This window comes from Beta vulgaris, chromosome 2 (genome assembly GCF_026745355.1).
Source record: "Beta vulgaris subsp. vulgaris cultivar EL10 chromosome 2, EL10.2, whole genome shotgun sequence".
Lineage (NCBI taxonomy): Eukaryota > Viridiplantae > Streptophyta > Magnoliopsida > Caryophyllales > Amaranthaceae > Beta > Beta vulgaris.
In genome coordinates, this window is record NC_079203.1 from 12,467,089 (window position 1) to 12,489,045 (window position 21,957).

General features: G+C 35.0%; 1 protein-coding gene across 6 annotated transcripts; it reads left to right on the top strand.

Annotated features, from left to right (window-relative positions):
* Positions 1–2,328: 2,328 nt before the first annotated feature.
* Positions 2,329–14,257, top strand: LOC104906226 (RNA-binding KH domain-containing protein RCF3). 6 transcript variants are annotated; one of them, XM_048638396.2, is made up of 10 exons: positions 2,329–2,505; positions 2,943–3,085; positions 3,749–4,338; positions 4,777–5,202; positions 5,544–5,801; positions 5,894–5,959; positions 6,009–6,154; positions 6,394–6,461; positions 8,535–8,594; positions 12,764–14,257. In XM_048638396.2, the coding sequence occupies exons 3-10, from the start codon at positions 3,769–3,771 to the stop codon at positions 12,910–12,912; spliced, it is 1,743 nt and encodes a 580-aa protein (XP_048494353.1). In that variant the 5' UTR covers positions 2,329–2,505; positions 2,943–3,085; positions 3,749–3,768; the 3' UTR covers positions 12,913–14,257. The 6 variants fall into 6 exon arrangements, with proteins under 6 accessions (XP_048494353.1, XP_048494352.1, XP_048494351.1 ...); XM_048638395.2 differs by lacking the exon at positions 2,943–3,085 and having other exon boundaries at positions 3,752–4,338; XM_048638394.2 differs by lacking the exon at positions 2,943–3,085 and having other exon boundaries at positions 2,330–2,505.
* The last annotated feature ends 7,700 nt before the right edge of the window (positions 14,258–21,957 follow it).

Consider the following 21,957-nt stretch of genomic DNA (forward strand, 5'->3'; position numbering starts at 1 on the left):
TTGCGGCATCAGCAACAAATTCCATGCCATCATCTACCGTCACCTTCACCATGTCAAGTCCACTGGAAATCTTTGAAACCCTGCCCTTTTGTTATAACTGAAGTGGGTTTTAGAGAAACGAACACTGAATTAGGCTGGATTTTAGTCTTTCTTTGACTGCCTATCATAATGATAAACCTGCTATTTGTTCATTCTATCTGTTTCTCTCTGAAGTTCAATTTTACCTTAACTTCTATGCTGACATTGCGTTCTACATAGCCATAGACTGAGGCATAGGTGCCATATTTGAAATTCCTACTACATATTGTACTATAGCTGACTGCACGCCTGAAGAATATAGAATGAAAATGCAGAAATTTATGTTGTGTGCTAATACTGCCTAAGATGTCCAATGCACAACCACTTTTTATACATTTTTTTTTTGCATATTCATCAGCCTCATTCTTTAACTATATATGGTAATAGCCACAGATATCTCGTACTTGGAAGAAACTTTCTGTTTTTTGTTTTTTAAGGCAATCATCAACATCTATATACTTTTACTTCTTATTTTTTGGAAGAAACTTTCTGAATTCTGTTTTTTAAGGCAATCATCAACATCTATATCTGCTTTTCAGGAGAGACTTGGTGAAATTCCTGAAGATTTGGGATCTAACCGAGCCGGACAACCTTTGGTTAATTAGTGAAACTCAGGAGAGCATCAAAACAGATCAAGTGGAGCGATATTTAGAAGGAATATGATCTATATGTGTACTTAAAAGGAATTTGTGGTACTAAAACAAATATATTTAGTTGGGTTTTATTAAGTACGTTAATTTTCGTTAATTAGGATTTGTCATGTATAGTACTCTTAGTTTAATTAGTTTTGGAAATTATGATACAGATATATATGACAATTATTTTTTGGCATTTCAAGAGTACTTTTGCATTTGTTACATCGTTACTAATATATATCAAGAGCTGTAATATTATAGGTTTTCAACAGGTTACATTAATAATCGTTGCAATATCACCAAAAAATGGGGAAAAAAATTCCGTTGCAGTAGCTTCAAGCCGTCGCAATAGCTTAAATAGTAGGCGTTGCAGTAGCCAATAATGTTGCATAACCTGCCACTAACAAAGCCGTTGCAAAAGATATATGATCTAAGGCAACGACACATTTAGCCGTTGCAATAGGGCTAAAAGCCGTTGCAGTAGGCCTATTGCAACGCCAACAAATGCTACGGTACAAAACCGTTGCAGTAGGTCTACTGCAACGACTTTTAGCCCTATTGCAACGATTTTGGTGTGTTGCCTTTGCCTTTTAATGTAGTAGTGATGAGATTGACCATCTACTAAGTGGAGCTATTAAGTGGAGGATGTTCTCCCAATTACAATATGATCCCTACAAGTTTATTTTGATTTAGAGCCAAAGTATTTTATTTATTTTTAATACATTCTTATTTCTTACATGTTTTGTGTGATTTAGTGTCAAAATATTTTATTAAGCGTTAAGACATTCTTATCTCTTAGATGTTTTACTTTATAACTCTAGTTGGTTAATTTGGATTCATACATTTATATCATATTGATTAATTTATACTTAGGATTGTTGATTTAAATTATTTATTTTAAATACACCTTGGAAGTACATTTTTTGAGACTTCTTTTAGTTTCTGCAAATTATTGGTAATTACCGTAACCCATTTAAGTAATTAATTAAAGTTTTCGTTCAGTCATCTTCTTCCACCTTCATCTTCAACCTTTCGATGTTTCCTCTCTCCTATGAAATTCTTCATCTAGTGTGAAAATGGTCATAAATACTAAAAAAACGCACAAATTGGTCTCAAATCGACCACCTTATTATATGGCGCCAACCCATTTAAAGTAAAACCAAGTTAAAGCCGTTAGTAATTCCATCATGTTTAATGGCAAATTACAGATTTAGGGTTATTTACGATAGAGGTGACAATGTAGAGTTATTTCGGAGAAATGACTATATGACAGGATTATCTTAGATACTATCCCAAAATTAAAAACGTAACCAAATAACAACTTGGCGAAACGAATTGACACAAAGGGAGTAGTTAATACTTAATATTTAGGCTTGTTCATTTGAACTTATTTTCAATTTAGTTCAATATAATTAATTTTAATTTAATTAAATTAATTTCAATTCAATTAAATTAATTTTTTTTTCAATTCAATTAAATTAATTTTTTTTTCAATTCAGTTTCTCTCAATACAAAAGAATATGCATTGCTATATCCAATCATCCGTCCAAGATAATTTAGATCGAGGCCGGTATAAATGTCTAGGAAGTTATTACCACCGTTGATTTGTGTTTCACTCTTTAGGTGCTAAATAAACGGACTCGGTTCTTAGGGTTAGGCTTCTTTCGGGCTAAATTCTCGAAAACTAGATACTCACCGCACGAGTGCGGAAATACAACCTCATTCTTTCTTCTACTTCCCATCCTTTTTTTTTTTCTCTCTCCTCGCACCACGATCTCTTCGTTAATCTAAGGTTAGCTCTTCTCTTTCTTTCTTAAATCCATTCTTCTTTTTCTTTAATAATAGCTCTAAATTATCTATGTTTTAGAATAATTTTTTGTTCAAGATTTTTTGATTTTTTTTTGTTCGAATTTTTGTGTGTGTTGACCATGAATTTGATGCAATTTCTCTTCATTATTGTGTTTATGCTATGATTTCGGAGTAGAATATTGACCCTTGTGTTAGGGTTTTGAATTTGCAATACATAAATCTCAGATTAGGGTTTTGGTAGAGGCTTTCTAGTTGACGGATTTGGAGGACTTTGAAAATTTGTTTCTTTCTTCGCTGATTGTTTGGGTTTTGTGGTGTAATGAAGATCAGTCAATGGCATGTAAATTTTGATTTCATTCTGATCGTGTTTCGTTTGATCAGAATATTAATATTTTTTTAAGTTTTCTGATCCTGTTTCAGGAGCTTGTGAGAATCTATTCGTAGTTTAAGAAAAAAGATAAACTAAGGGTGACAAGATTGCGCTTCGTTACCCGAATTGAGGTTGCTGTTATTCAATTTGAGCTTGTGCTTGCCGAATTTGGGCTTCAATAGATTGCTTGAGGGTGTGCTGATACTGTCCTTTTATGTCTACTATCTTGTGTTGTAACCTGTCTTACTTTACCACCAGAGATGTGCATTCATCACTATGATATGAAGTTATTCACTTTTTGTTCATGATATATCTGAGTAAAAAAATGTAGAACTCATGGTAGGTCATGAAAGAGGATATATAATCTCAATCTGGCTAAAGGAGAAGACGAAGATACTAAAGATTTATGGGATTATATAATTGCCTGTTCGTTTCTTACTTTAATTTATCTTGTTAATTAGATGATTTTTTTAGTTTTGTGGTACAGTTGACGTGGGCATTTACATTTATTAAGTGTTCTGGCAGATGGGTTGAGTGAATATGGAACAAGTTTGTTTGTTGGTGTATAATGTATGTTTTTGTCACCCTTAACGTTTTTGCTTTGTCTTGTGACTAAATTTGTTTCTTTCGATATTGTTACTAATTTTGGGTCGGTACTAGCATACTTTGAAGTTATTAGATTACTTTGTGGACTGGTAAACTGCTTTGCTGATAACTATGAAATATGTGGTATGTCATGTCTTCAATTTTTCTTGGTTTCTCTCTTTGTAATTTTTATATTTTATGTGGCTCACATGGAGATATGGTTTTTCGTTTCCTGTCATGTAAACTAACTTTATTATGCTTGGTTATTCAGCAGAAAGTTGTCTTCACCTGATGGCGGGTCAGAGAAATAACCACGGTAAGCGAGCTCATTCTCTGGATCGTTCTGAAAATGGTAGAAATAAAAGAAGAAGTTCTGGTGAAGATTCTTTTACAATTGGACCAGATGATACGGTATACCGCTACTTGTGCCCAGCAACAAAGATTGGAAGCATTATAGGGAGAGGTGGGGAGATTGTCAAACAATTACGGTTGGACACAAAAGCAAAAATCAGAATTGGCGAGACTGTGCCGGGATGTGATGAAAGAGTTGTGACGATCTATAGTGCAAGTGATGAAACAAATTCCTTCGATGAAATAGATACTCTTGTTTGTCCAGCTCAGGATGCACTCTTCCGGGTGCATGACAGAGTGATTGCTGAAGATGCAGGTGCTGATGATGAGCCAGATGGAAATCAACATGTTACTGCTCGGTTGCTTGTTCCCTCTGATCAGATTGGGTGTATTATTGGGAAAGGTGGTCAGATTGTTCAAAGCATCCGCAGTGAAACTGGTGCTCAGATTCGGATTCTGAAAGATGATCATCTGCCCACATGTGCGTTGAGCACAGATGAACTTTTGCAGGTAATGCTGAAATGTTTTATTTAGTTGACTGCTGTAGTAGAGATGTTAATGTCATAGTTATCATGTCCGGGTTATATATTGTCCACATTTGTGTTTGCATGCAAAATAGCTCAGATAATGTTTCCTTTTACAATGATTGTCTTCTTTCACTTATCCTTTTCTGCATGATAATGGCTAAATTTTAGTTAGCGAAAGTTTGAAAACATGAGATTGTGGGGGCATTCTAGGAACTTCACTTGGAACCGCTCTTTAATCTTCATGCTGATTTCAATTTTATTTAGTCGCCAAGAGATTTCTTTTGTAAGGTTCTGGGGCCTTCTTTTACATAATTACATCATTTTGTCGTTTGAGTTGATGATGCACACTTTCATATGTTTTACTTTTCATCCACATTTATTTAATGAAGTTATCTTTTTTAATTACTCTCTTGGGCTGCAGATCTCTGGAGAAGCTACAGTTGTGAGGAAAGCTTTATCTCAGATTGCTTCTCGTCTCCATGATAATCCTTCACGAACTCAACATTTGCTTGCTTCCGCTGTACCTGCTAGTCTGTATCCATCAGCAGGCTCACTCATGGGGGCACCTGGAGGTGCTCCTATTTTCGCTCCTATTGTTGGCTCTTATGGAGGTTACAAAAGTGAGAGGGGAGATTGGCCACGATCTGGCTACTCCTCATCTAGGGAAGATTCATCCATGAAGGACTTTTCTATCCGCTTTGTCTGCCCCACTGCAAATATTGGAGGTGTGATTGGTAAAGGTGGTGCTATTATTAATCAAATACGACAAGAGACTAGAGCGGGTATCAAAGTTGATAGCTCATCTGCTGAAGGGGACGACTGCCTGATAACAATTTCATCAAAGGAGGTAAGGTTTTATTATACTCCCTCCGTTTTTTTAGATGTAACATTGGACTTTTCACATTTGCCGAGACACAACTTTGACCGATAATATTTCCAATTGTATAAAAGTAAAAATTATAAAAAATATATATTTGGAAAGTGTATACCGTGACGAATTAAACAAGATCCCACATGACTAATATTTTTTCTTATGTATAAATAATAAATAGTGGTCAAAGTGTATTGGATGAATAGTGCCCAAAGTCAATATGTTACATCTAAAAAAAAACGGAGGGAGTATGTTTTACTTGTATATACATCGATGATTTTTCTGGCATTATTTTGATTGTGTCCTGTTTTCTGTAGTATTTTGATGATCAAGTCTCTGCAACAATTGAAGCAGCAAGGCGTTTGCAACCCAGATGTAGTGAGAAGATTGAGAGGGACTCGGGAATTATTTCATTTACGACTCGGCTCCTTGTACCATCATCACGCATTGGCTGCTTAATTGGTAGAGGAGGTGCTATTATAACTGAGATGAGAAACATCACAAAGGCTAATATCCGCATTCTTTCGAAGGATGATCTTCCAAAAGTTGCAGCTGATGATGATGAAATGGTGCAGGTAATGGATTGGTCCCCTTGCTTGTCTTAGTAATATGAAAACACCTCTTAAAATTGTTTTCTGTTTGTGTAAATTTCCGTTTCATCTCTCAGATCTCTGGTGACTTGGATATTGCTGAAACTGCGCTCATCCATGTAGCATCAAGATTGAGAGCAAATCTCTTTGAGAAGGAGGGGCAAGTGATTCTTCCTGTGCTTCCCTATGTCCCTCTTTCGCCTGATGATCATGATAGCATGCCATACGAAAGCAGAGATAGTAAAAGACATGGTCGTGGGATCTCGTATTCAGGTGGATATGGTGGTTCCAGTGATTTGTCACCAGCTGAGCCCTATGGCAGCTATGCTGGTATACAGGTATAATTTGCTACCAGTTCTACCTGGTTCTGAAAGGTGTAAATCCTTAAATCTATTTAGCTAAAGCACAACTTATCTTGCTCTATTTGATCAGTTACATATATACTTTCTCCGTTTCTCTATATTCCTTGGTATTTGTGTACTTTTTCTATGTTTCACTTATTGTGAAACGGAGGAACTATATAATTGTTTCCCCATATCTGTTTTTGAATATTGACTTGCGCTAACCTGACATGTAGAGCACTGGCGGCGGAGGTAGTTATGGTGCATATGGAAACTACACATCAGGACGCAGTGGTGGTTCAGGGTAAGGATGAATATTCCTTTTATTTGTACTTTTTAAAAGTGGATGCATGCCTCTAGAAACAATATAGCCATGTCAACAAGTTGATTTTTGGGGCTTTGGTGTTTGTTGAAAGACATCTTTGTATACCCTGATACAAAAGTAACTCCTGATAATTTAGCACTAAATATAGACTTGCTTTGTTGGAATTGATATTATGCATAATATTTTTATGCTGTGAATTTCCGGATTCGTCTCCTTTCCATGGATCTTCTTCAAAGAACTTATGGGAGATATTGGGGTTTTTCTTGGGAAAGAGGGAATTTCTTTTTTAGATTTTTTCTCTGTATTAGGCATATTTTTGTACTTTATTTCTCCTTTCAATCACCACTTCTTCAATTGTTGAGTAGAAAGTTGTGACTTGTACGGGCCCTAATGTCAATTATTATGGTGTGTTAACCCACTGTCTAGCTTTAGGAAGATGCCTTAGTTATCTTTCTTTTTTTGTAGACCTAACCTTGGAAAGATGTCTATAGTTTCTCTTTTTCAAGATTTGTTCCATATGCACTGAAGAAACAAATTCACAGGCAATTTTTTTTTCGAAAATATACTATATTCTGTTTTCCTTGTGCCTTTTTTTTCCAATCTTAAAAATAGATTTTGATTCATACCAAAACATAGAGCTATTCTATCTGAGACCAAGAAGGTTTTCTAATGGATTTGATAGTGATGTTGAATATTCCCTTGTTAAATATAGAATATAAAGATCTGCATTGCATAAAAGTTGCAATTATCTGGAAGGTGTCTTCATTAATTTATTTAGGTGGGATTTTTTTGATTTCATGAAAAATTCTTCCGCTCAGGTCGAAAATCCAGTGAAATTAAATAAGCAGATTTAAGGTTTTAAGAACGCTGCAAAGATATTTTCTAGTTTGAGTCATTGCTATTGTCTTCTAAAGGGACTGTGGTCTGTTGCTATATTTTTTGAAAGCTCAGTTTATAGGATTTGAGAAGCACTTGATGTATGGCTTGCTGAAGAAACATACTAGACTATTGTTATGTGGTTTCGTCTAATGAGTGTAGTGCTCTCTTTGAAATAATTTTGATTTGAACTTTGCGTCCAAATTTCTGTTCACATTGGGGTTTGAAATATGTGATGAGTTCATAGAACTGCTTGAGGTGTGATATTAAGAAAGAAGTGATGAACTATCCCATGTTGAGGGTGTTTGGCAATTCGAGTTTTGGAGCAAAAGAGAGTTTTGGACCATTTTTTATAGTTTTGGCTAGTCAAAAACTCTAAGAAAGGTGTTATAGTAAAAGAAAGTTTTAGAGAGTTCTGGAATAAAAACTCTGAAAATTATAAAGCTCCTAATAGGAGTTTTTTCTTTAGAGGATTAGGTAAAAATATGTTGAATGATTTTTTTTGCCTCTAATATGATAATACTATACATATATATTAAAATGTTTATAATGTCATTTCACAGAAACAAATGTCAATAAGCTTTTAGCAATTAATTAATTGTTATGAAACACATTTATAAAAAAAGTTGTCAAATCAGCCATCTAATCTGCTTAACAAAAAGTTATAAACTCTATCAGCAAACTCTAAACTCTAACAGCTAAAGCGGTTATTTCTTTTGACTATTCAGAAATAGATTTTTTTTGAATCTCTGGATTATGGTAATTAACCACTCTTGAATGGAGGGAGGCATTTTCCTGTGGTGATCCCTAAAGTGAATATATCACTAATAATATCCTTCCAATTTTTTTCATCATATCTACTTTCTACAGTCTTTCATAGTTTCTCTTGGTCAAATCCCTAGTTTCTACTTTGTATAAAGCCTAAGTAGGTTGTACAGGTTAGGGACTTAATTGAGTATTTGGCCATAGTTCTAATGATACTTGAAGAATGGTTAAGTTATAGTGTCTTCTTTAATCAAGATGTTTTTCAAAAAAGAAACCTTTTCGCTATCATTTACCTGCTTGTACAGTTTTTTGTGAACATGAAGTCACTGCCGTCTCTCTTTTTGAATTGCCGTGAAGATTGTTTACTGTTTTCACTGTTTTATCCAACTCTAATTTGAGAAATCCTGGCAGGTTTTCTGGCCATTCTCCAGCCTCCAGAAGGAAACCATATTACTAGACAGGCGCAATCAGGTAACTGGATCCTTGGGTTCTTGTTGTCCGACACTCTACCTTTATAACTAATCGATGCTAAATGATCTAGAATATGAAAGTTTGCTTAACCTAGGCTGACTCCCTGTATACAGAGTTCTGATACTCATGTTTTCCATGTCTTCCTTTACATTCCCATTAAAACAGCTGAAACTCCGAAGCCCTGAAGTTTGCTTCCTGCCTCCTTTGATGAAGCCTCATGCCTAAACCAGAAGACCAGATCAAAAGGGTTTGACAAACATATGGCCAACCTTCATGCTTTTGTCCAGGAGATGAACTACAATATCAAACTTGCCATGTCCATGATACCAAATTTACCAAGCTCTTTTTATGATTCTGGTCCTCAGAACCTGTGTAGCTAGTATGCCTTGGTTTGTCTTAGTTTACTCTGCTCTATGTTACTCGTCTATTCGAAAGCACTTACCTCTGTATCTTTCATAGGGTTAAGTTGATATTTATCCATCTTCCAATTTGTTTCCCGAAACTTAGTGCTGAGTGTTTTCCCCATGAGTTGTCTTAACACTATAATACCCAGATGAAATTCTAGAGACAGCCCTTGATGTTTTCTCATAATGCCTGCGGTTGAATAGAGTATTGATTGTTTTGATTGATGTTGTGCTTCTGACATTTTTCTCATCATTGCAATCATCACTATTTGCTTTCTATGGCCTTGGTTTTTTTGACTTGCCTTCTAATTTTACTTTATGCACAAGGACATGCATGAACTGCTCCGTAGAACTTAAGAACTTGGCTCATCTGATTAGGATTTATGTTTTTACCTCAAAAGTAATTTACTTATTTATGGGGGTTGGTCTGAGGCAACACAAATGCCATTAGTCTTGTGCTTCAGACGAGTGAATGCTGAAAGTCCTGTTTTTAGAGTTCTTGAATAGTAGCCGTGTTTCGAGGATAGGACAAAAGTGCTATCTTTGGGATTAGTTGGAAGTTTCATTTGTAAGATATGGTGTTTTTGGAGAAGGCTTTAGAAAGAGAGGGAAATTTATGGTGTGATCAACTTTTATTTGAGATGCTGAGTTTCTGAGAACTGACAACCATTAGGGGTTTGTTTAATAAGGTTGCTTGTCAATTAGTTGATTTACTGTGTATGTTTGGTGAGATTTACGAGCCTTGAAATTTGAGATAGTGGATCAGATGTAGCTAACATATTGTTGAAATTGCTGATGTGGGCCCATGTGGCATGGTGATGCCATAAATAATGGGGAAGAAAGCCTAGAGTTTATATGCAAAAATTTAGGAGGTAGTGAGGAAACCTGCTATGGTCGTTTTCTACAACAGATAAGCTCATAAATTTTTTTCTTCTCTCTTTGCTATTTTCCACTCGAAAGTATTTTCGTTTCCGCTATAACCATCTCTTTGCTGCCTCTGTTGCCCGCCTTTGATTCCACCTCATTCATGATTGTGAATCTGTGATACGACATTGAAAGTTTCATTTGAGGATTTGGATTAGAATCAAGAAATGGAAGTTATAATGATATTATTCTCTTGGCCTTTGAGATCAAGATTCAAGAGTTCCTGCCTTTGTCCACTTCATTCCTGATTGTGATTTGACATTTAAGGTTTAATTTTAAGATCATGAGGCGTAAATTTTTGACGGCTACTCACCTTTTGTAGGTATATTTTAAAATTCTAAGGTTTTATTTTAAGCTTGTATCAGAATAACAAAGATATAGATATATTTTTCACTTGACCATTGAGAAAAAGAGGTTGAGTTGCTCGATAACCTTATGCAGGAAGCGATATATGGTCAAGTTAGATATCCATTTTGAGCTGATGTATGTTTGAGATGTGTTTCTTGTTCATTGCATAATTACAATCTCTGTTTATTATTTGCTGTATTATATTGAAGACATTATAGCCTTTTATGTGGATTTACACGCTTTAAAGTTGGTGTGTTTGAGATGTGTTTGGATGAGAGGATTTGAAGAGAAAGGAAGGGTAATCCTGCAGTGAAATGCATTTGCGTCCATGCGCTCTATATTTGCTAGTTACAAGTGTCCTAGGTGTGTGAAACGCCAATCTTTTAGTTTTTGGAAGTTCAGATGTTTATGTGACATTTGAGTTGTTGAGAATAAAATAAAGCTAAAAGATTGTGCGGCGACGATATAAGGCTGAAAGAGCAATGCTTCCTTCAGACATTTGAGAATGTGATCTTGTGAAAATTCAGCATGGAGGTGATTTGCCTGGCTGTTCCCTCTTATATAAAAAATACCCGGGAATGAAAGTGGTTGTTGCTTTGCAGTTCTTGTATATATATATGGATGTGTAAACTTATACTTGTAAATTATGTCTGAAAGAGAACTGCTGTTGTGTATTTGAAACTATAGGATTGTGAAATGTCAGTTACTTCTGTATCATAAAGTGGAGGCATGCAATATGGTGTTAGGGATGAGATAATCCCCCCTATACCTTTGCTTTCTTCTATCAAGTCTGTTAAGCTGACATAACCTACTCATGTCCCTCATAGGATATTTTCATAGTTTCTGACATAACGTAATTGAAATTTCTATTACGATAAGTTAAATTTGTAAGTACGAGATGAACAAAAGAAGTTTTCACGATTGAATATTTCTTTGTAGTATTATTTAGGATGTTTGATCAAAGTTTGCAGAGCTTGGCCTTAGATGTAACAAACTGAAAATTTTTAATACCATATATATACATATATATATATATATATATATATATATATATATATATATATATACATACATATATATATATATATACATACATATATATATATATATACATACATATATATATATATATACATACATATATATATATATATACATACATATATATATATATATACATACATATATATATATATATATATATATGAGAGAAATGAGAATGAATTTTACGCGTTATGATGTAATTCTAATGAAAAAATGGTGCAACTTCAGGAAAAGAAATCTTAGAAAAAAAAGTTTGTAAAAAATAACTTTTTTGGGCTCGAAGTCTTTTCGGGAGTATAACTTTGAACAAGTGTTGAGATTCATTTTTATTTCTCATGGAAGGAGGTACTCATGGAAATTCATCGTAAAATCTCAATATAGTAACCCTTTATGCTATTAGTCTATGACCTTGTGGGATATCAAAAAATTGAAAAATATACATCACGCCAATCAATCTAGGTCTAATTGATATTATGTATTTTCTATGCTTCTTATTATTACAATGCTTTGTCATGGTTGTCAATGTACAATTATAAACATCATGTGTCATCAGCTAGTAAAGTAGTAGAAATATTGATATTTCGCGAGTATATATTGAGATAATTTAACTTCTTATATACTAATACACCTGTTGAAAAACTTTTTTTTTAGTAAAAATATACGAATAAAGCGTTGTAACTAATAAAATATTGAGTAATTACTACTCAAAAGGATTAACGCAAACGCATAATAAGATGCATTAGAAGAATGAGGAGCTAGCTCATGTGGTAGAGCACTCCCCTCTGATCTCTGAGGTCAGGGGTGCGATCCTTACTTCCAGCATTTTGTTGGGGTATTTCCTTTGCATTACCAGCCAATTTGTTGGTAGTTCCTACAAGGCTAGTAGCCTTGGTAGGGGTTAGCCCTTGGGCTGATTTAATTTCCCAATCAAAAAAAAAAATAAAAAATAATAAGATGCATTAGTGCATTGCGAGTTGCGACTTGTGATTATTTAGAGGTACCGTGCTAATCTGTAAAATCATTCACGTCTTTCTGTCGTAAAATAAAAGTAATTTTACACCAACTTGTCATCTTTCTAGTGAAGACAAATTTAGGCTTATCTAGAGACTGTATCGATTATCAAAAAGAAGAGAAATCGATAGATTAATCTAGGTTTGAGTCATGAAATAAAAATAATTTGACAACTTGCAGAACAATCTCAAGTTTGAATATGGTGTCACACGGATAAACTAAAATCCTCTAAACATGTATCTTTGTTATCTCTCATGCCTCCTCCAATAGATAACATGGAAAAAATGGGATTTTTTTGTAGGCAAAAGCTAATAAGTACTCCTGTGACGTTATATAATTGTAGACATGAAAATTTTTATTATACGCCTGTCACACATTTAATTGACCCATTAAAGTCTTAAAGTCAAATGTTATTTGTTCATGAAGAAGAACAACAAGCATCAAAGCTGTTCAATTCTAGACAACATAACTTGAAGAAGATCAAGTCCGGAGGCTCTTATTCAGAAAGATCACATTTGTTCACGAACAATAACAATTCAACATCAAATCATTCTAGTAGAAGAAGAACAACAAACACACAAATTTGACGTGCCATTCTATTTTACATCAACATCCGTGGAAAAGATCAAGCCCAAATTAAAGGCCCTTATTAAGAAGATCAAAGATGTTTGTGAATTGCAAAGTTCAAGTACACGTGGAGATCGAATTAGAGGATCAAATATATTAGAGATTGTAACCCAAATACAAAAATTCAATAAAATAGTATTTTGTTCACATTTTTTTACTCTCTATTTTGCAGATTTAAAATTTGTCTTTACAAATTTGGTACGCTCGGTGGGACAATCTTTACCTCTCATCTCTTTCTCCGTTCAAAATAGCAACAACAAATCCTTTCCTTAAAGCATGGATCCTTTGACGGAGTCAATCAATGGAGTGACAGATGTTGTTAATGTAAGTGTCATGACCATTGAAGCAAATACTATGGAGGAAGAATTAACAAACATGAAGATGCTCATTCACAAACTCGCCAAAGTGAATGAAGAAAAAGAAGCAAAAAGCAAGCTGCAATGCAAACAACTTGCTGCTTTGACAAAGAAACTCGAAAAACGTCCAACTGATGAAAGTGAAGACAATGGTGAAAAATCAACCGCGAGTTCAAATTTAAGAAAAGTACAAGGAGGGCAAAGCCTCATGGAGATCCTTTGACTCCATTCACCATCCAACAACTCCAAGAAATGATAGCAAGTGCTGTCAAACTTCAACTTGGTGGAGATTTTGATAGAATAACCACTACACCAAGCCATATACAAGGAGGATCGAATTCCTCTAGATGCCTAGTGGTTATCAGTCTCCAAAATTTGTGCAATTTGATGGAAAAGGTAATCCAGAACAACATGTTGCACACTTTGTTAAAACATGTAGCAATGCAGGAACCGAAGGCGACCTTCTTGTGAAGCATTTTGTTCGCACACTCAAAGGCGTGGCATTTGATTGGTACATAGACTTAACTACTGAATCTATCAATGGCTAGTCGGAAATGGAAGAGGCATTCATGAATCACTTCTACAACAATCGTCGTACGGTGAACATGATTGAGTTAGCGCACACCCATCGATTAGAGGACGAACAAGTCGTGGATTACATTGATCGATGGCGAACACTACTTGACCAAAACTTAAGTTGTACAGATGTGCATTGGAGCTTGACGTACATATTGCAAGGATTTAGGCCTAAAACATTTCAGGATTTAGCAACCAGAGTTCATGAAATGGAGCTTGCGGTTATTGTCATGAAGATCAATCTGATTAGACATTTATACTGATGGACGATCATGGCTGCAACCTTGTGAAAAAATAAACCAGATGCACAAAGGGATAAATATATGCAAAACAAAAAAAAAAATCACTCCTAAACAAGAGTATAAACTGCAAATTCAAAAAAAAAAACTCCTAAGCAAGATTATAAAATGCATACTAGTCAGAAAAAAAATGAAAAATTGAACAACGTTTGGCTTGATCCGAAAAAGTGTAAAATGACCACTTTATTTGGTACGTAGGCATCTTGGATATTTAAATACTCAAGAGCAGTCACGCAAAAATAAAAGAGTATAAGTTGAAAAATGTACTTTATCAAAAAAATTCAAAATTTGTTTTTACATAATTAATGTAATAAAAAATGAAGTACAAGCTTGGGGGCATAATCGTCATTCCATTTTGTCTTCACTGATCCACTTTGCTGAATGGTCGGTATGAAACTTTGACATCACTCACTTGAAGATTGGAGAAAGCTTCCAAGCACCAATACTTCATCAAACTTCTACGAGAACCTGGAGAAAGCTTCCAAGCACCAAAGATTCAACAAAAATGTTAAGCATGGAGGTTGGAGAAAGCTTCCAAACACTAATACTTCATCAAATTTCCTCAGAGTTATGGAGAAAGCTTCCAAGCACCAGAAATTCCCCAATAATGTTGAGTATGAAGATTGGAGAAAGCTTTAAACGTTCCACCAAACCGTTTAAGATCCGGAGAAAGCTTCCAAGCACCAGAAATTCCCCAATAATGCTCAGTATGAATATTGGAGTAAGCTCTAAACGTTCCACCAACCCGTTTAAGTTCCGTAAAAAGCTATCAAGCACTGGAGATTACACCAAAAGGTCAAAAAATTAGTTCGAAGAAAGCTCAAACGCACTAACTTATTCTTTGAGATTCAGAGAAAGCTTCCAAGCACCAGAGATCTAAAAGAAATGCAAGTTGGAGTAAGCTTCATGCACCAACGCCTTCAAAACACAAATGGAACATACAACAAGATTTGGAGAAAGATTCTAAGCACCAAATCACCAAGATCAAACACCATCCACATGGCCACGAAAAGGCATGTCCAACGTGAAAAAAACAGAGATGACGAAAACACCACTGATCTTTTATTTGGTGTAGGCTAAATTTCATGTCATGGTGTCGAAAATTATAGCTCAACTGCTCCTCTACAACATATAAAAGATGGCTCGATGACAAGAAGAATGACAACTCCTCCGACGTCACAATAGAGACGAGGACAACATCTTCCCCTTTGTGACATCAAAGTATTTGAAAATAGTGGTATGCAATATCAAATAGATGATTTTGCGACTTCTTCAACTAGGATCGATTAAATCATCTATGAGAATGGCTCTAGTACTCCAGGCTCAAGTGAGTTGATGGCACGACGAAAGACTGCACTCGCTTCCATATTTTCAACGTTGATAAAGAATATCCTTCATTGTGATGATTGGTAATGAGAAGAAAGAAGAATTGGAAATGTCCTTGGAGAACAAAGAAAATAAATGAAAAGATAAGTGCATCTTCCATGGTTTCATTGCGGTAGAACATCAAAACTATGGATGACTCTTCCTCTGTCATCTCGAGGCATCAAGGGTAGTTTGTCTCATCTCTTTGGTGACATCTCCTTCTTCATGGCGTCACCCAGTCAGCAAGAACAGCATCTCCTTCATCTCCATGGTGTCAAGGGTTCTCATTATGGTGTTAAGCAGGTGGCTTAGCAGCTTCTTGAACAATGGTCATGTGATCTTGGCTTGAAGTCCTTGCTCTTCGACTTCCATGATGATAAAAAATTTCACACCCATGGTGTTGTATCTATAGCCGAGAGGTATTGAGCTAGCAAGCACTTTTCATCCATCAAAAATTGATTGAAAAGGTTATGTTGAGGCCCAGGAGGCAAGATAGGTGGAAACCCTAGGGTTCTCCTAACTCTATAAATAGAGCTCTCCTCCTCACTTGCTAGGGGAGAAAATCAAACTCTAGAGAAAAACAGAAGACTCAAAGAGAGACAGAAAGTTGCTCAAAAGACTCTCTAAGTCTGCACATCCAAGCCAAACATTCAACCTAAAAGAAGAACAACAACCATCAAAGTCGTTCAATTCTAGACGACAGAACTTGAAGAAGATCAAGCCCAGAGGCCCTTATTCAAGAAGATCACATTTGTTCATGAACAATAACAATTCAACATCAAATCATTAAACACATAAATTTGATGTGCCGTTCTATTTTACATCAACATCCGTGGAAAAGATCATGCCCAAATTAAAGGCCCTTATTAAGAAGATCAAAGATGTTCGTGAATTGCAAAGTTCAAATACACGTGGAGATCGAATAAGAGGATCAAATATATTATAGATTGTAACTCAAATACAAAAATTCAATAAAATAGTATTTTGTTCATATCTTTTGACTCTCTATTTTGCAGATTTAAAATTTGTGTTTACAATAATATAACTAAAAATGGAAATATTAAATGAATCTAAACATTAATTATACCGGTTGACGCATGACTCGGCTTTGCAGGAAAGACTCCTTGGGAGTATAAGGGAATGGTAAGAGAAAATCCCCAATCCTAAAATGCATTTAATGTGGTTTATAGTCCTCTTATTCTTGCAGTTTTAGTTCAAATCAGTTTCTAGCAGTTCAATTCATTTTCGACACTCTGTGATAAGCTTTCTCGCAGTTCAGTTAAGTTTCTCCCATTCCAAACCTGTATATCACAACCCACTAGACCAAGTAGTACTTAGTTTTGCCATTTCATTACTGGTATAAAAAGTGATTATGGGTGGTTAACCGTCTCGAAACAGTATTTCAGTTCACTTTTCTTGTGAACAGTAATCGTTTAGTTCGCTTACAACCTAAGGGCCTGTTCTCCCCAGCTTATTTTCAGTTCGGTTCAGTTCTATTCAGTTCAGTTCAGCTCAGTTCAGTTCAGTTCAGTTCAGTTCAGCTCCATTCTTTTATAACCATTTTGTTAAATATTATTATTATGTTGGTATACTTTATTTTACTAATTACTCTTATTATTATTATTATTATTTAAATATATATCATTACTATTAAGTATTATTATTATTATTATTATTATTATTATTATTATTATTATTATTATTATTATATTATTATTATTATTATTATTATTATTATTATTATTATTATTATTATTATTATTATTATTATTATTATTATTATTATTATTATTATTCTTGTTGTTGTTGTTGTTGTTGTTGTTGTTGTTTCTATATATTATTTTGTTTATTATAGCTTTACTCATTATTATTACTATTATTATTAGGAGGAACATGGTTTAGGTCAAAGCACAAATAAACCCATTTTTTTAGCCCATAAACCAATCAAATCGCGTCAAGACGGTTTATGATGTAATTTTTGTGGTCCAACCCAATTATTATTTTTATTACTAAAATTTTTTATATTATTAAATTTAATTATTAGATATTATTGTTATTATATATCATCATCAAGTATTAATATATTAATACAAATAATATAAAATAATTATTATTAATTATCATTATTATCATTAATTATTATTATTATTAATTTATGATTATTAATATTATTTATTTATAACTATCATTTAAAAATATCCAAAATACTATCATTATTCATTATTATTACTTATCATTATAACTATTATTTAATATTCATATTATTATTGTTTGAAATATTATTTATATATTTATTACATTCAGTTTATTTCAATTTAATTTAATTTAATTCAATTCAATTCAGTTCAGTTCAGTTCAGTTCAGCTCTGATAAGTTCAGTTCAGTTCAGTTCAAATCAGTTCAGTTCAGTTCAGTTCAGTTCAGTTCAGCTGTTTTATGCCGAAGAGAACAGGCCCTAAGTAGTTAACCTTTTTTCGATACGAAAACTCCCAACCTATTGGTCATACTAATTGGTGAACTGAATCGAACCGAATTGCAGATAAGTCCAAAAGAAGAAGGCCATATACGAAAACTCCCAACCTATTGGTCATACTAATTAAACATCACAAACCACCTCAGTAGTTATTGACATTTATAAGCAAAAATAAATAGTAAAAGAGTACAAAAACTCATCTACAAAATTCTCGTCCATTAATAATCGTCCACATTATTTTTATTGGGCAACAAATACCAATGACATATAAAAAACCTATTTATTGGGGTTGGACAATGTCTCTAATATATTTTACGGTTTTTGCACCAGGTACTCTGAGGTTTCTTAATATTCACTTGGTACCTTTGCGTTTTCAAATATTCACCAGGTACCCCTAAGGTTTGGTAAAAATTCCTGAAATGCCCCCACCATTAAGTTTCCGTCAACTTCGTTGGAGTTTCGTCTAAATCATTCATATTAATCGAAATCAACTCTAATTGATCCTAATTAAACTCTGATTAATCCTAATTAATCCTAATTAATCCTAATTAACTATAATTAAAATTTAATTATCCCTAATCACTTTAAACCTTCATCCACCATCACCCAACCACCCTACCCCCCTGAAAACCACCCTACCCACCACCCTACCCCTGTGAAAACCACCCCCAGCCCTGTAAACCACCCACCCACCTCCCCAACCCCTAAAACCCATTCCATTCACCCCCTTCCTCCCATACCATCCTTCTCCTCCCCCTCCTCTGCCACCATCCTGCCACCACTTTCCCCGCACCACCTTGCAACCCCATCCATCACTTCCTCTTTCTCTTCTCTCGTCAAGCCGCATCCATCACCAGGATTCCTGGCACCATCTACCCACTCAACTCCTTCAATGTAGTGGTGTTGATAGAGAACAAGAATTCTAAACATTGATCCACCATTGAACCTCCTGAAAAAATTTCGGTGGTGGGTTTTATTGGACATGGGAGGAGGTGATAAAACTAAACTGTAAAAAGTGATAAAACAAAGAAAATAAATGAATGACGAAATGAGAACTAGAAACTAACAAAAACCACTCATTATATTAATTAAGCTAAAAGAAAAAACTAAAAACTAATAAAAATCACTAATTAAGCTATTGTTAGACATTTAAGGAAATTTATCAAACCTAAGGGGTATTTGGTGAATTAAGAATGTGACGAAAACTTAACGGCAGAGGCATTTCAGGAATTTTAACCAAACGTCAAGAGTACCAGGTGAATATTGAAAAACACGAGAAGTACAAGGTGAATATTAAGAAACCTTAGGGGTACCTGGTTAAAAAACCGTATATTTTATTACATCTTAGTTAATCAAAACAACTAACTGCATTAAGTAGACGGATTTATTTCTCTTTCAATTAAACTTATCAGTGATCTTCTTTAAAGCGATTGCATAACGTATTTAATGTTAGAATTTGTTGCAAGAAAAGGTTTAACTTGTTGGAGATATTAGAACATTTCAAGTAGGAAATCAGGGATTAAAAACATACCCACTGAAATAATACACACAAAAAATTAGAAATGAAAAAATCATGCTCAAAAGTTCATAAGTTTCATATCCTTGCGATTCATGGGTTCCAATAAAAAAAATGCAATAAACTAGTTGTTGACCCGAGCGATGTCCCAATGCTAATTTATATATTGAATTATATTTTAGTTATTCAACATGGTTAATGTCATTCTTTTTTTTATTTGTTTAGTTAAAGAATGTAACTGATTAATGAAAGGTTGTTGTTTACTTGTGTTCGTAACCAGTTACCTAGTTATTCGGGTACCAAAATATACGGATACCAAAAATCATTGGAAGAGTTATAGAATAAGCTACTACTTTGAGTATCAACTACCGATCCATGTTTTTTTTTTTTTTTTTGATAAGGAGAAGAAAAGTAGATTAGTCCCTATAATAGGACCAGCCTAAAGCATCCTTTCGGATGATGGAAAGACACGCAGGATCAGAAATCTCAAACCAGCGGTGAGGAGGGGAGACGGAATGTCCCTTATGCGCCATAAAATCCGCCACTTGATTTGCTTCTCTAAAACAGTGACTAAACGCCACCGCAGAGAAACCTTTTAGAGCCGCCCCTGCATCCAAAATCACATTGTTAATTTCCCAAGGGATCTTCCAAATATTATTAAGAGAATTAATAACCACCAAGTTGTCACCCTCGATAATGATATGAGAAATTCCTAAAGAAACGACCGCTCTAATTCCTTCTCGCATCCCCCAAGCTTCAGCAGACAAAATGGAGATACCAGGATGAAGGCTGCCCGCACCCAAAAGCAAAACACTACCATAAGCATCTCTAATCACAAAGCCATTAGAGCTACTACCATCTGCCAGCTTAGAACCATCAAAGTTTAATTTAAAAATATCCTGGGGGGGGTTTAGCTCACCAAACCTCCCTAGTCTGTAGAGGCTGGGCCTGACTAGTAGGGATGGAAGCACGATCCTCCATACCTTGAGCATGAGACCAGTTCTTCTGAAATTCAAGAATCAAATACACTACTTTTGAAGGAAGAATGGCCTCCTCTCTAAACACAATTTGATTACGAGCAAACCATATATGCCACCAGCTGATGAAAATTTTACAAATGTCATCAGAACTCCAATTATCTCGCAAACTCGCAATAAATTCACTAAACAAAGTATTACGCTCAGGGCTAGGAATATCAGGCCATTTGACAGAGTCCTTGAGTTTAGAGAAAACATTCTGGCCAAATGAACAATCACCAAACAAATGGGAAGCACTTTCTTTGTGAAAATTACAAAAAGTGCATTCCTGCGGAATGAAAATATGACTACGCTCCAAGCGATCTTTAGTCGGGAGACCATCTAAACAAAGTTTCCAAATGAAAAACTTGATTTTGGGAGGGACATTAACCTTCCAGATCCATTCAAATTGCACCTTAGGATCGTGCTGTATACCAATACCTTGAAGAAGCTTGGCCCCTGATTGAACCGAATAGACCCCATTCACTGTTAAGCCCCAAACCAAATTATCATCGAAAGCAGATGATGGGATGAAAAGACCAGAAATATCCCTGACAACGACATCAGAGACAACCGAAGTTAATCTGGAAGATAGCCATAATTTCTCTTGAGAAATGAACTCACTAACCTTCAAAGAGGCATCATGCGCCACATTAGGATACAAGTTAGCTAGGGGGTAAGCATATACCCAGTTATCGTACCAAAAGGAAATACTACGCCCATTTCCAACCTGCCATCGCAAACCTTTCCTAAATATAGGTCTAAGAGACATTAACTTTCTCCACTGCCAGGAGGACGAAGAAGCCGGGGAGTAGCTCCAAAAATTATCATTCTGAATATACTTCCTGGTCACCAACTCAACCCACATATTGCTAGGCTCTTTAAGGATTCGCCAAATAAGCTTCATCTGAAGGGCTACATTATTAACCTTCGCTTTATGGATGCCAAGCCCCCCATAGCACTTAGGTTTACACACTTTATCCCACCCTATAAGATTTGGACTCCCACTACCCTGCTCTTTATTCCAGAGGAAATTCCTATTAATCTTATCCAGATTAGCAGCATTTGAAGCAGGAAGTAAAAAATGCTGCATCTGAAAATTAGCCTTTGATGATAAGTTCGCTTTGATAAGAACTGATCTTCCCGCTTGAGAAAGAGAGTTGGATTTCCATTTGGAGAGTTGCTTTTGTACTTTATCTACCACTTCTCCAAAAGTTTCTTTAGTTACTCTTTCCGTAACAACTGGGCACCCTAGATATTTACCTAGAGACAGTGAGTGGTCCATTCCTAAAATGCGTTTAAACTCTCGACATTCAGCAGGCGAGATATTCTTAATGCATTGAAAAGATGATTTATGATAATTAACTAATTGTCCCGACATCCTACAATATTCGTCTAGAATGG

Coding starts and splice junctions, on each gene's coding strand:
- LOC104906226 (XM_048638396.2), top strand. CDS start 3,769: ATGGCGGGTCAGAGAAATAACCACGGTAAGCGAGCTCATTCTCTGGAT. Junction 5,960..6,008: donor CATCAAGATTGAGAGCAAAT/CTCTTTGAGAAG, acceptor TTCCCTATGTCC/CTCTTTCGCCTGATGATCAT. Junction 6,155..6,393: donor GCAGCTATGCTGGTATACAG/GTATAATTTGCT, acceptor CCTGACATGTAG/AGCACTGGCGGCGGAGGTAG.